This window comes from Staurois parvus, unplaced genomic scaffold (assembly GCF_062004578.1).
Source record: "Staurois parvus isolate SC_StPar_1 unplaced genomic scaffold, SC_StPar_1.0 ptg000022l, whole genome shotgun sequence".
NCBI lineage: Eukaryota > Metazoa > Chordata > Amphibia > Anura > Ranidae > Staurois > Staurois parvus.
The window spans coordinates 422,416-437,676 of NW_028317818.1; the positions used below are offsets into that span (position 1 = coordinate 422,416).

General features: G+C 40.8%; 1 protein-coding gene across 1 annotated transcript in view; it reads left to right on the forward strand.

Annotated features, from left to right (window-relative positions):
- The window catches only part of ZC3H15 (zinc finger CCCH-type containing 15), a 60,807-nt gene that overhangs the window by 12,049 nt on the left and 33,497 nt on the right, over positions 1-15,261 (forward strand). Inside the window, exons 2-3 of the mRNA XM_089691431.1 lie at positions 11,711-11,812; positions 11,979-12,090. Of these exons, the coding sequence (XP_089547557.1) occupies positions 11,711-11,812; positions 11,979-12,090 (214 nt within the window). The remainder of the gene's footprint in view (positions 1-11,710; positions 11,813-11,978; positions 12,091-15,261) is intronic.

Consider the following 15,261-nt stretch of genomic DNA (forward strand, 5'->3'; position numbering starts at 1 on the left):
CCTGGAGTTGATTCTAAGTGTGGTATTTGCATTTGGAATCTATTGCTGTGAACCTACATCATGCGTTCAAAGCAGCTGTCCATGCAAGTAAAACAGGCCACTGTAAGAGAATAATAAAAATATAGTAAGCGCTCTCCATAATTATAGCAGCTGAACATTAAAGGAAAACGCATAAAAGTCCCAAAATTCATATATAAACAAAATGCAGCGCTGTTAAAAGATAAGAAGTGATGATGAAACACAGTCCAATGAAAAGGTGCTCCTTGATTCCCAGTGCAAATGGTAGAAATACACACTAACCAGAAAGCGTATAATTAATACGCATGTGAATATATATATCCTGAAGACTCCCCTCTCCTCTCTGGTCTGGTCATGGAAATAGCTGGGAAAGATGGAAATCCTACGCCCTCATGTGGTGAAAGAATGGTCCAGCAGGTCAGAGAAGGATCAATCTGGATAAGCCTCCCCCTTCACAGGAGCTGACACAGGGATCACTTAGGGCTGTAAGGGTTGAAGAAGCTCCTCACAGGAGACATAGGGAAGCACTCATAGTGTAGTAGGTAGAGATTTTATTTAGAAAACATAGGTGCATAGTAAACATAATAGTGCCAAGTATGGATGAACACACTGACCCCTTAAGAAATCAAGATGGCCGCCGGGCCTCCACGTGGTACCGGCGGCTTAGTGTCAACGGCGTCCTGGGCTCCACCTGACGCGTTTCGTGCGCACGCACTTCAGAGGTAGAGCATAGCATATTCCTGTGCTCTACCTCTGAAGTGCGTGCGCACGAAACGCGTCAGCTGGAGCCCAGGACGCCGTTGACACTAAGCCGCCGGTGCCACGTGGAGGCCCGGCGGCCATCTTGATTTCTTAAGGGGTCAGTGTGTTCATCCATACTTGGCACTATTATGTTTACTATGCACCTATGTTTTCTAAATAAAATCTTTACCTACTACACTATGAGTGCTTCCCTATGTCTCCTGTGAGGAGCTTCTTCAACCCTTACAGCCCTAAGTGATCCCTGTGTCAGCTCCTGTGAAGGGGGAGGCTTATCCAGATTGATCCTTCTCTGACCTGCTGGACCATTCTTTCACCACATGAGAGCGTAGGATTTCCATCTTTCCCAGCTATTTCCATGACCAGACCAGAGAGGAGAGGGGAGTCTTCAGGATATATATATTCACATGCGTATTAATTATACGCTTTCTGGTTAGTGTGTATTTCTACCATTTGCACTGGGAATCAAGGAGCACCTTTTCATTGGACTGTGTTTCATCATCACTTCTTATCATCTTTTAACAGAGCTGCATTTTGTTTATATATAGGCCACTGTAAGGCTTCAACTATATATATTCAGACTATCAAAAATATATAACATATTTAGAGCTGAATGGACTCTATATGCACTTAAACACATTTTTGTATAAAATTTCCATACTCTTTATTGAATAATCACGTAGTTAAAACTAGTGGTGCACTGAAATGAAAATTCTGGTGCCGAAAGCAAAAATTTAAAGTTCACTTAGCTGAAAACTGAAATGTGCAGTTTTTAAAAATGAATATATATTTTTTGGAAAAAAATACACTTTTGATGAAGAAAACTATCTCTCTCTCCCGCTATCTATCGCTCTATCTATATTTAAAATTGCGCATGTTTGTGGGAATGGCGTGAAACCGCGGTACTTAAAAATATCCATGGGTGATGCTTTAAAAATCTTTACAGGTTAGCAGTGTAAAGTTACAGAGGAGGTCTAGTGTGGGAATTATTGTTCTTGCTCTAACGTTCGTGGCGATACCTCACGTGTGTGAACACCATTTACATATGTGGGCATGGCCTAACTATGCGCTCACCACTACATGCGGGAATGGGGGCACTTAACTTTTTTTTTTTTTTTTTTGCACTGTCCCCTTAAGAAAAAAAGTGATTAATTTTTTTTTTTTTTTTTTAATCACAAGAAATGCAAGCATTCCTTGTTATATAAATAATTAGTGACAGGTCCTCTTTATGAAGAGAAATTGGGTTAACAGGACCCCACATCTCTCCTCTGGAATCTAAAGCATTGGATAAAAAAAAAAAAAAGCATTGATCTAGTGCTTTAAAAAAATAAATAAAAAAAGTCCGGAACTGGAAGTGACATCGCTCCGGTCCACCAAAGGCATAGAGATGAGTGGAGGCCATCTTTCCTTTACTAATCTGTATGGCCAGTGCCTTGATTGTTTGATGGTTTCTCAGATAGGGCTGAGAAGTAGCGAGGGGTGGGGTTTTTTCGGCACCTGTATCGGTGCTTTTTTTTTTTTCTTTTTCATCTCGGCCAACGGTCAAAAGGGGTGATTTCAGCCACTGTAATTTCGGTGCATCCCTAGTTACAACAATTAACAATGTTTTCTAAAAATATACCAGTTAAGTACCACAGTTAACAAATTGCCCCTCAAAGTTGAGATCCTAAATGACCGTATAACCTTATTAGTACCAAATGTAAATAACCGGTGAAGATGAAAAATACTGGGAATACATAACAGATTAAGGCCCATAGATTATTGGCATAATAGATATTAGCCAAATGATATTGTGTTGGTCTATACCATTAGTCTATAAACCTGTCCTGTTTCTAACAGACGGTCATGTTTTGTCCCGTTTCCCTGATGCGCCTCCATGCCTGGACACCCACCCTGATGCAATCTATTTCTCCGATGACTAATTACCAAATCTATATGATCTCATGGCAATAATTGTGAGTGAATATTTGTCCAATCTATGTTTTATTATATGTGGAAAAAATAATTTTATTGTTAGATTGCATGTATTCTTATTATACAGGCGAACAATTTTGTTTTATTATAGATGCACCCTATGTGATTTTTCAATAGAGTATGGAAATTTTATACAAAAATGGTGTTTAAGTGCCTATAAAGTTCATTCTGCTCTAAATGTATTTTTGATATAACTATATATCACTGATGGAGCACCAACTAGTAGTGATTTTCAGATTCTCCAGTGGTCCTGATGGGATATTATATGTATACTTAAAGGAGAAGTACAGCCAAAGTTCTTTTGGCTGTACTTCTCCTGTGGATCACAGGAGTGCAGTTCATTCTGTGCTCCTGTGACCCATTTTCATCTGACAGCGGGCTGATATCACTCAGCTGGTCCATGCTGGAGAACGACCCCGACTTCAAAGTCAGGATCCACCCCAGAGTCTGGAACGGCACCTGGCTCAGCCTCTCAGCGAGCCACTCAGTGCCTGAGCCAGGTGCTTCCTCCACAGCCCAGCGCTCCAGTGAGCGCTGGTGGGGGTGGCTGAACAGATAGTGGTGACTGACAGTCCCGCTCTCTGCTCAGAATGGCTGTGAAAACTCGACGGTCATGTGATCACTGAGTTCTTACCCTTAGAGCCAGAAGGGGACCGATGCTGCATCCACCTAGGTAAGTATGATAAAAAAAAAAAAAAAATACCATACGTCTCTCTTAACATTGTCCTAAGCTGGACCAATGTAAGTATACAATACAGATCACTCCTAGTGTATAGCATGAACGGTACAATAGCTTGAGTGTGGGGTCAGGGAGTATATTGAAATATCACGTCAGAACTAGGGCTACAGTTATGCTGTTCTGGCATTTTTTTATTTTTTTTTTGCGTCTCCTAGACCTTTTGTGGTAATATTATGTGATATAAAAAAATTGCAACTACCACTATGTTATTCTCCAAGGTGTCTGCTTTCAGAAAATATATAATGTTTTGGGGGTTTATGCAATCTTCAGGCCTAAAATTATTTTCTGCAAAAAACGGCTTTGGCAGCAAAAAAGTTCATATGAACAGATCCGTGTAGGCTTATAGTAGGGCACATAGAAAATGAATGTTTCCATGTACCCTGTTTGCACTGCACTGCTAGCTTGAGGCAGGACAATGCATTGTACTATAAACAAAAAAGACTGACAATTGTGAAAAAAAACCCCAGTATTTTAGACTTTTGGCTATAAAACATATCCAATAAAATAATTAAAAAAATCAAATTTCGTCATAAATTCAGGCCAAAATGTACAGTGGGGATCGAAAGTTTGGGCACCCCAGCTAAAAATTTGTATTAATGTGCATAAAGAAGCCAAGGAAAGATGGAAAAATCTCCAAAAGGCATCAAATTACAGATTAGACATTCTTATAATATGTCAACAAAAGTTAGATTTTATTTCCATCATTTACACTTTCAAAATAACAGAAAACAAAAAAATGGCGTCTGCAAAAGTTTGGGCACCCTGCAGAATTTATAGCATGCACTGCCCCCTTTCCCAAGCTGAGACCTGCCAGTGTCATGGATTGTTCTCAATCATCATCTGGGAAGACCAGATGATGTCAATCTCAAAGGTTTTAAATGCCCAGACTCATCTGACCTTGCCCCAACAATCAGCACCATGGGTTCTTCTAAGCAGTTGTCTAGGAAACTGAAACTGAAAATAGTTGATGCTCACAAAGCTGGAGAATGCTATAAGAAGATAGCAAAGCGTTTTCAGATGTCAATATCCTCTGTTCGGAATGTACTTAAGAAATGGCAGTCATCAGGAATAGTGGAAGTTAAAGCAAGATCTGGAAGACCAAGAAAAATATCAGACAGAACAGCTCGCAGGATTGTGAGAAAAACGATTGAAAACCCACGTTTGACTGCATGATCCCTCCAGAAAGATCTGGCAGACACTGGAGTTGTGGTACACTATTCCACTATAAAGAGATACTTGTACAAATATGGTCTTCATGGAAAAGTCATCAGAAGAAAACCTCTTCTACGTCCTCACCACAAAAATCATCGTTTGAACTTTGCAAATGAACATATAGACAAGCCTGATGCATTTTGGAAACAAGTTCTGTGGACCAATGAGGTTAACATTGAACTTTTTGGCAGGAATGAGCAAAGGTACGTTTGGAGAAGAAGACGCACAGAATTTAATGAAAAGAACCTCTGTCCAACTGTTAAGCATGGGGTTGGATCAATCATGCTTTGGGGTTGTGTTGCAGCCAGTGGCACAGGGAACATCTCACGAGTAGAAGGAAAAATGGATTCAATAAAATTTCAGCAAATTTTGGATGGTAACTTGATGCCATCTGTGAAAAAGCTGAAGTTAAAGAGAGGATGGCTTCTACAAATGGATGATGATCCTAAACACACCTCGAAATCCATGGGGGGTTACATCAAGAGGCGTAAACTGAAGGTTTTGCCATGGCCTTCACAATCTCCTGACCTCAACATAATTGAAAATCTATGGATAGACCTTAAAAGAGCAGTGCGTGACAGACAGCCCAGAAATCTCAAAGAACTGGAAGACTTTTGTAAGGAAGAATGGGCAAAGATACCTCAAACAAGAATTGAAAGACTCTTGGCTGGCTACAAAAAGCGTTTACAAGCTGTGATACTTGCCAAAGGGGGCAGTACAAGATATTAACTCTGCAGGGTGCCCAAACTTTTGCAGACGCCATTTTTTTGTTTTCTGTTATTTTGAAAGTGTAAATGATGGAAATAAACTCTAACTTTTGTTGACATATTATAAGAATGTCTAATCTGTAATTTGATGCCTTTTGGAGATTTTTCCATCTTTCCTTGGCTTCTTTATGCACATTAATACAAATTTTTAGCTGGGGTGCCCAAACTTTTGATCCCCACTGTATTATGCTACATGTCTTACTAAAAACAAAATCCCAGTATGTGTAAATGAATTGGCTTGCGTGAAAGTTCTAGCGTCTACAAATGGCAGTGTATATACTGGAATTTTTAATTTTTGTTTTTTTATACTCGTAATGGCGGCGATCAGTGACTTATAGCGGGACTGCAGCGGGCATTCTGACACTGGATGGAAACTGCCACTGACCTCCCCGGTGACACTAATACAGTGATCAGTGCTAATAAAAAGCATTGACACTGGGCAGGAAGGGGTTAACTTTTGGGTGATAAAAGGGTTAATTGTGTGCGGTTTGTGTGTTGAGTGCTGTTTTACTAGGGAGGAATGCTGTTTTGTATCTCTGTTGTACAGAGAGATACAAAACAGCATGTCCATGCTGACAGGGGAGAGACCTGTGGTGTTTACACACTGGTCACTCCCCTCTCAGCTGTACAGGGCGATTGTTGAGTTCCAGATGACTTGGTGATTGACATCCCTAGCTACCAATAGTGGCATGGGTAGGGTGGCGCACACCCCCCTACCTGGAAATACAAATCACGTGTATAGATGCATGATTTTGTGCAGCCCTGCCGCCGTACTTCTATAGGTATCTACAGGTGAAACTCAAAAAATTTAGAATATCGTGCAAAGGTTCATTTATTTCAGTAATGCAACTTAAAAGGTGAAACTAATATATGAGACTCATTACATGCAAAGAAAGATAGTTCAAGCCGTGATTTGTCATAATTGTGATGATTATGGCTTACAGCTCATAAAAACCCCAAATCCACAATCTCAGAAAATTAGAATATTGTGAAAAGGTGCAATATTCTAGGCTCAAAGTGTCCCACTCTAATCAGGTAACTAAGCCATAACACCTGCAAAGGGTTCCTAAGCCTTTAAATGGTCTCTCAGTCTGGTTCAGTAGGAATCACAATCATGGGAAAGAGTGCTGACCTGACACCATCATTGACACCCCCCATAAGGAGGGAAAGACTCAAAAGATAATTGCCAAAGAAGTTGGATGTTCCCAAAGTGCTGTATCAAAGCACATTAATAGAAAGTTATGTGGAAGGGAAAAGTGTGGAAGAAAAAGGTGCACAAACAGCAGGGTTGACCTCAGCCTGGAGAGGATTGTCAGGAAAAGGCCATTCAAAAGTGTTTGGGACTTTCACAAGGAGTGGACTGAGGCTGGAGTCAGTGCATCAAGAGCCACCACACACAGACGGATCCTGGACATGGGCTTAAATGTCGTATTCCTCTTGTCAAGCCGCTCATGAACAACAAACAACGTCACAAGTGTCTTACCTGGGCTAAAGGAAAACGGACCCGGTCTGTTGCTCAGTGGTCGAGAGTCCTCTTCTGATGAGAGCAACTTTTGCATCTCATTTGGAAACCAAGGACCCAGAGTATGGAGGAAGAATAGAGAGGCACACACTGCAAGATGCTTGAAGTCCAGTGTGAAGTTTCCACAGTCTGTGTTGACTTGAGGAGCCATGTCATCTGCTGGTGTTGGTCCACTGTGCTTCATTAAGTCCAGGGTCAACGCAGCTGTCTACCAGGAGATTTTGGAGCACTTCATGCTTCCTTCCGCAGACAAGCTTTATGGGGATGCTGACTTGATTTTCCAGCAGGACTTGGCACCTGCCCACACTGCCAAAAGCACAAAAACCTGGTTCAAGTGACCATGGGATTACTGTGTTTGATTGGCCAGCAAACTCTCCTGACCTGAACCCCATAGAGAATCTATGGGGCATTGCCAAGAGAAAGATGAGAGACATGAGACCGAACAATGCAGAAGAGCTGAAGGCCGCTATTGAAGCATCCTGGTCTTCCATAACACCTCAGCAGTGCCACAGGCTGATAGCTTCCATGCCATGCCGCATTGAGGCAGTAATTGCTGCAAAAGGGGCCCAAACCAAGTACTGAGTATATATGCATGCTTATACTTTTCAGAGGTCCGATATTGTTCTATGTACAATCCTTGTTTTATTGATTACATGTAATATTCTAATTTTCTGAGATTGTGGATTTGGGGTTTTCATGAGCTGTAAGCCATAATCATCACAATTATGACAAATCACGGCTTGAACTATCTTGCTTTGCATGTAATGAGTCTATCTCATATATTAGTTTCACCTTTCAAGTTGCATTACTGAAATAAATGAACTTTTGCACGATATTCTAATTTTTCGAGTTTTACCTGTATATGGATTTGTTTTCTGGTGTGTATGTGTGTATATATGTGTGTGTGTGTGTATGTGTATATATGTGTGTATATATATGTATGTGTATATATATATATATATATATATATATATATATATATATATATATATATATATATATAATTTTTTTTGTCCCTTTTTTTTACTGTAACATATGTTTTATATGGACCTTTCTGATGTGCATTTACCAAATACTATAAAAATAAGGGCTCTGCTGTCTCATCCAACTCACTTTGAGGTTGGCAGCCCGTAACTTCAGAATACAGTGTTAAACATAGACCATCAGTTGGATGTTCTTGACAATACTCTGTGGGTTTAGTAAAATTTGTGCATATGTACACAAGACAGGGACATTTTATTATGCAGAGGGGTCGATCAAATTTGGGTAAATGGTTTATATTTTGCTCAACTATGAGAGTAGTTTATTGGTTGGAATGTTTTATATTGGGAAGACAAAATGGCCATTATGTGCCAAAACTGGTGAGTACTTGAGGATTAATAAAACAGGCAAATGACAAATTCACAATGTACTAATGGACTGAAAGTAAAGGGAATTTATGTACTTGATCTACCTAGAAAGGATGGTTTTGATACCAAAGAAATGACATTTTTGGGGGCATTTCATACACCATTTGTGTACAAAATAGCTCTAGGTAGCCATATTACATTGCATTTTACAGTAAATGACAGCACTGCCAATTGAAATGGAAAGGCCATTTTTTTAACCCCTTGGTGCCAGTGCCACCCAGCCTTTTAAGGGGTTTCTGATGCCAGGAGGTGGGGCAAGGTTTAGGGTCATGTGACCACCGTGATTGGCTGTCACAGCAGTCACATGATCGGAAATGTCCCGATTACAAGCAGTTATCAGGACCTTTTACATGAGGTGCCAAGAGTGCGCAGAGCTCACGCTCTCAGCACATGGTGATGTTTTTTTTTTTGTTTACTTTTTGGTACACAAATACGGCAAGGCCCAGCCGCCGAGAGGTTGCATATTTGCGGCACCCACAGGTTAATAAGCTTAACTCAATCTCCCATATTTGGATGGTTTTGCTCCCGGGGGGGGGGGGGGGAGAGCACTGCATTTACTCAGTTATGTCCTTCCATCGGTAATGCTCCTCAATCGCTGTGTGCTGCCGAATAATCACCGACTGGGACCCCTACCCGGAGATGCAAAATCGCGTGTGTGTGTGTGTGTGTGTGTGTGTGTGTGTGTGTGTGTGTGTGTGTGTGATTTTGCACACCCTTGCCGCCCTGTAGCAGTATATCTGCTATAGGGTGGCAGGAAAGCTGTTAAATCAGCAGCTTCAATATTTGTAGCTGTTGAATCTTATTTTTTTTTTTTTTTAATCTTACAGGGTGAAAATCCTCTTTTTAGATTACAATATGACTTGTGTAGCAATTGCATATGCCAGGGCTTAAAATTTCGAGTCTAGACCTACTAGCCAGGCACAAACCTTACTCTCCACCAGTTGCCCCACCCAACCTTGCCCAGGTACACCCCCTTATAGCTTATGAAATTAGATTTTTTCTTTAGAATAAAGAGTCCAAAATATAAAAAACTGCAATTATAACATAGCTTTATTATATCAATTTAAACATAACAGCAATAGCTTAATGGCAATAGGGTGCAATCAAAATATCAAGTTTTACAACTTTAAACCTGTAGTGAACATTTTGTATTGTTTTTGTTTATCTCCTGCATCTTTAAAAAGAGACTTTAGTAACTAAAGTCTCTTTTAAAAGATGCAAGTTTAGGTTACAGAAGTATAGCATAAGAAAGTGCTTATTTTGATGCCAAAAAACATGGAATAATAGTTACTGTAAAGATTTTTTTTTTTATATATATATCTCCAGCAGAGACCTTAGAGAAGTGTGGTATAAAGAAAAGTACCTCTTTTGATGGCTAAAAACATTGCATAAAATAACAATAGTAAACATTTTAGCATTTTTTTTAATTCCAGCATCTTATTAAAAGAGAGCTTAGAGAAGTAGTGCATTAAGAAAAAACAAAAAAGTACTTATTTAGATGCCAAAAAACATGGCATAACAATAGTAAACATTTTACCAAATTTGTGCTAATAGAGCAGCCATGGTTTGTGTTCTACAGCAGGACCAAGACTTGTGTAATACCCTTTTTCTGATGCAAAATACCACTTCAATGGCTGTGTGTGGATTGCATTCAATCATGAAAAAAAACATCAAAAATAATTTTGTGGATGACAAAAAGCAGTAGGAAGCCAGTTTCACATCAAGATTTGCAATGGTTTTCATTTTACAGCAGGACCAAGACTTATGTAATACCCTTTTTTTGATGCAAAATACCACTTCAATGGCTGTGTGTGGATTGCATTCAATCATGAAAAAAAACATCAAAAATAATTTTGTGGATGACAAAAAGCAGTAGGAAGCCAGTTTCACATCAAGATTTGCAATGGTTTTCATTTTACAGCAGGACCAAGACTTATGTAATACCCTTTTTTTGATGCAAAATACCACTTCAGTGGCGGCGGTGGAGAGGGTGTCTCCTCTCAGTGGAGGAGAGCGGACCACTCCTGCACCTGTCCCCTCAGCGGTGCTGCCAGTGTAATGGCGGTGCTGTAGAAGTCAGAACTCTGCTTCAAAATAAGGCTTGGAGCGCAGGTGCGGCCGCTCCATCTCTGCTCGCCACACAAGAATTTCTCCTCGCATTTGGCGAGCGGCTTTTTCAAGCCCTGGTATATGCTATATTAAGTTTTTTTTTTTTTTTTGTTGTTTTTTTTTATTTTGCTATTTTTTTTGTTCCCACAAAAGTGGAGTTGGCCTTTAAGACCAGTGTAGTTGGCCCCTCGACTGTCCTGGCAAAGTCCACAGCTGATGTAGACTGCCTGGAAACCTGGTTCTACCTCCACATCCACCAGAGGCTTATAAGCAAAGTGTGAGGCTGCTGTTAGGAGTGTTTTTGGATTTGTCGGCTACTGCATTGATGCACAGGGGATCAGTTCATAATCTACCCAGCAACAGCTGCAAGGGAGTTGGTAAAAGGTGCTTGTTCTCCTGGATGTAATGCATACACCCAAGTTTATAAGGCTAATATGGCTGTGCTCTCAATCCATGTCAGCCATACTTGTGGACTGTGCCTGGCTCTTAGGTCTGGTTCACATTGGTACACTACAGCTTGGCCGCGGTGCAGTTGTATCCACATTTTACATGCAGTTCCCATTGACACCTATTAGACTGCATTCAGTGGTGAACATTCTTCATTCCATCAAAAACCAATGTGAGTAGCTACCACCGTACTATCAAATCAGAGGCTTACCAGATCATCAGACCCCTTTAATTATAGGGAGTCAAAATATGCTCAATATAGGTATTATTCTGTCCAGACTCATGGGCTTTATCTGGGACCCAATACTCCGCTCAGATACCATCAAGCCGTTCTGATGTTAGGAATCAAGATTGGCTCATGCAAAATAAAGAGGTAACTCTCATAGTGCAGTAAAACCAGTTACTTTATTTAGACAGAATTGCACTTACAAAACGCTGAAGGTAAAAATGCATCAATCGTTACACATGGGCCCCGGAAAACGTCTGGTTATGACGAAACCTGTCGGGCAGAGCCTTCCTTCTGACGTCATTGCATTGTTCGCCATCTTGGAACACCCATGTGTAACGATTGATGCTTTTTTCCCTTCAGCATTACTATTCTAGTAATGGAATAATTCAAAGATCCACTGGGCAGAAAAAGGTCAGGTTGATTCATGCACAAAAAAAAAAGCAAGCCAAACAATTTTCTTTTTATTGTGTGTGTTGTTGTTGTTTTTAAACTTGTTTTTTTAACAGATTATTTCTTTGTTTAAAGGACAAAACATTTGGTCTAAAGAATAAGAAAGGTGCCAAGCAGCAAAAATTCATTAAGAATGTTACACAACAAGTGAAGTGTGGCCAGCAGAACCCTCGCTTGGTAAGTTGTAAAGTGTGTGTGTGTGTGTGTGTGTGTGTTTTCTGTTTTTGTTTTATTTAAGGTGTTTTGACACATTGCCTGTTTTTCGTATTCTTTTGCAATTGTGTGAGTTTGCTTTTTGTTCCTTTTTATTTGCAAAATATTCCTCATGTGGCTTTTTTTATAGGTTACGCAGATTGATGGTGAAAAGAAACTCAAAAAAGATGACAAAAAGAAAGAACTACAAGAACTGAATGACCTATTTAAGCCGGTAGTAGCTGCACAAAAGGTCAGCAAAGGTAGATAATCTGCAAATTTTTCACTAAAAGACCTACATGTCACTGTATATGTATACTGTGTTTTTTTTTGTCTTTTTTTTTTTGTTTGTTTTTTTTGTTGTACACCGCTCAAAAAAATTCAAGGAACAATGTTTGTTTTCTTTACTTTTATGAATTTTATATTGTAAAGACAACAGTTTTTCACACATTAAATTCATACAATCTCCATAACAGATTTTTACATAAACCCCCCCTCCTTTTGGTCACCTCCTACTTTAAACCTCTTTCTTCCTGTTCCAGTGTTTTATTCCTAACCTCCTTTTTTGTCTCACTCCACTATCCTTCCCTACCTATCAAACACTAGAAAAACAATCTTTCCTATCCTGTCTAAAACCCTCCTTTACCCCCCCCCTGGTCAATTCTGAATACCTCCTAGATCCAGAACCATCCAGCTGTCCCAAGTATTCTTAGAAGTATAAGTATTTGATCCCCTGCTGATTTTGAATGTTTGCCCACGCACAAAGAAATGATCAGTCTAAAAATCGATTGGTAGGTGTATTGTAATACTGAGAGACTCCACTGTTCCCCTTTCAGCCTTAATCTCGTTATAACAGGTGTGTGATCTGATAGACATTACCTCAATTTTGGAATTTACCAAAGACTAAAAGTCTATGTTCTATCTTTATGTAATCCAATCTTGAGTACATCCTGTGTGCTGGAGAGAAAAATGTATAATTTCTGTCTCTTGGATGTTTAATTCTCCATGAGTCCATCACTTGACACTGATGTAACATTTTCTTAACCAACGTCAGATGTTTACCTCCGTCTCCCTGTGCCTGCCCGCAATAAAGTATCCATCCAAAGAGTTCATACAAAAATTAAAATCTCCTGCTACAATCAGGTAACCCTTCTTAAAGTTTAGAAGTTTTCTTAGCAAGTTCTCTAGGTATGTCATTAAGTTGTAAGTTGCTTGTAATTTCCCTTTCAGAAATATAAAAAATTACCTTCTGGATCATCTAGTCTATCTTCCATAGTAAATCTTCCGTTTTTTTTTTTTTTTTTTTGCCAACCCAATTGCAACCCCTTTTTGCATGTTTAATTGGTGAATCCGCATAATACCACGTTGGGTAATGTTTGGAATATAGTTTGACATTTTGTATACTGTGATAAATATGTCTCTTGCAAAAACTCTACATCAGAGGAATGTTGATGGATTTCCCTGAGAATCTTATGCCTTTAAAATTACTCATAATCATTCCTACTGCTAACGTTCTCCTCCATCTGAAAACCAACTTAAAGGAGCACAGATATATGAAATTTGCAACAAGAAAATATCTTGGTGTGACCTTTATTGCCCAACTTCCACCCACCCCCCTCCCCTCACCCATCCCTATTTTTAACCTCCTTTGGCCAATAATCGACTCCTCCTCTTTGGGGTTACTCTCAAAACCTGTATACTTATCCAGAACACTATTCCCAAACCTCCAATCACATATATACGTAACATATTGAGCTTCCCGATGTCTGGCTTTAATGTAGAGAAAGGAAGAAAAAAAAATAGAAAGAAGGGGAGAGAGGAGAAGAGTCGACGCTCCAATCTCTTAAATCTTTACGCAGAGCGCCTTCTAGGGAACCCTGTCGTCCTCACACAGGCATTCCTCAACTGTCACCAAAGATCTGGGGGACCCGGGAGCTCACATCCATCCAGAGCGCTCCTACGTTCCGTCTCCTGTGCAGTGAGCGAGCGGCTGTTCCTGGGATTCCCCTCCGCACTCCAACCACGACTCCCACACAAACAGGGGCGATCAGAGCCTCCACACTCCACAAATACAGCCCCGTGGAGAAGGATATGCCAGGACAGCGGTTTCAAAGAGCCGTGGCTCCTATGGTAAGGTAGACGTCAGGTACATCGGGAGCTCCTAACTTTAGTGTCCTGCCGGCGCTATGATTTGGCTCCTCCCCGAACTGTTCTCATTTAAAAAGTGTTTCAGCAAAGGAACACTTTTTAATCAGAGTATAGCATCAAGTCAGTTAACTGACCAGATCAATATCCCAGGAGTTTAAGTACCAGAAGGGGTTGTTTAATCGGTTTCAGCTGCTTTGGTGTTAAGGAAATTTAACAGGTGCACTAGATGGGCAACAATGAGACGATCCCCAAAACATGAATGCTTTTACAGGTGGATTCCACTGCCATTTGTTTTCCCCCTACTCTTTTGTGACTGTTTTTCACTAGTTTTTGCATTTTGGCTAGGATCAGTGTCACTACTGGTAGCATGAGGCAATACCTGGACCCTACAGAGGTTGCACATGCAGTCCAGCTCCTTTAGGATGGCACATCAATACTTGTCATTGCCATAAGGTTTGCTGTGTCTCCCAGCACCATCTCGAGAGCATGAAGGAGATTCCAGGAGACAGTGAGTTACTCTAGAAGAGCTGGACAGGGCCGTAGAAGATCCTTAACCCATCGACAGGACCGATATCTGCTTCTTCGTGCAAGGAGGAACTAGATGAGCACTGCCAGAGCCCTACAAAATGATCTCCAGCAGGCCACTGGTGTGAATGTCTCTGAACAAACAATCAGAAACAGACTTCATGAGGGTGGTCACCGGGCCCGACGTCCTCTAGTGGGCCCTGTGCTCACTGCCTGGCACCATAGAGCTCGATTGACATTTGCCATTGAACACCAAAATTGGCAGGTCTGCCACTGGCGCCCTGTGTTTTTCACAGATGAGAGCAGGTTCACCCTGAGCACGTGACAGACTTCTGGAGAAGCAGTGGAGAAAATTATGCTGCCTGTAACATCGTTCAGCAGGACCGTTTTGGTGGTGGGCCAGTGATGGTGTAGGGAGGCATATCCATGGAGGGACGCATAGGCCTCTACAGGCTAGACAGTGGCATCCTGACTTTCAAACAGTATCAGGATGAAAACTTTGAACCCACTTTCAGATCCTACGATGGTGCAGTGGGTCCTGGGTTCCTCCTGGTGCACGACAATGCCTGGCCTCATGTGGCGAGAGTATGCAGGCAGTTCCCTGAGGATGAAGGAAATGATACCATTGAATTGGCCCCCATGCGCACCTGACCTAAATCCAACACAACACCTCAAGGACATAATGTTTCGGTCCATCTGACGCTGCCAGGTTGAACCTCAGATTGTCCAGGAGCTCAGTAATGCCCTGGTCCAGATCTGGG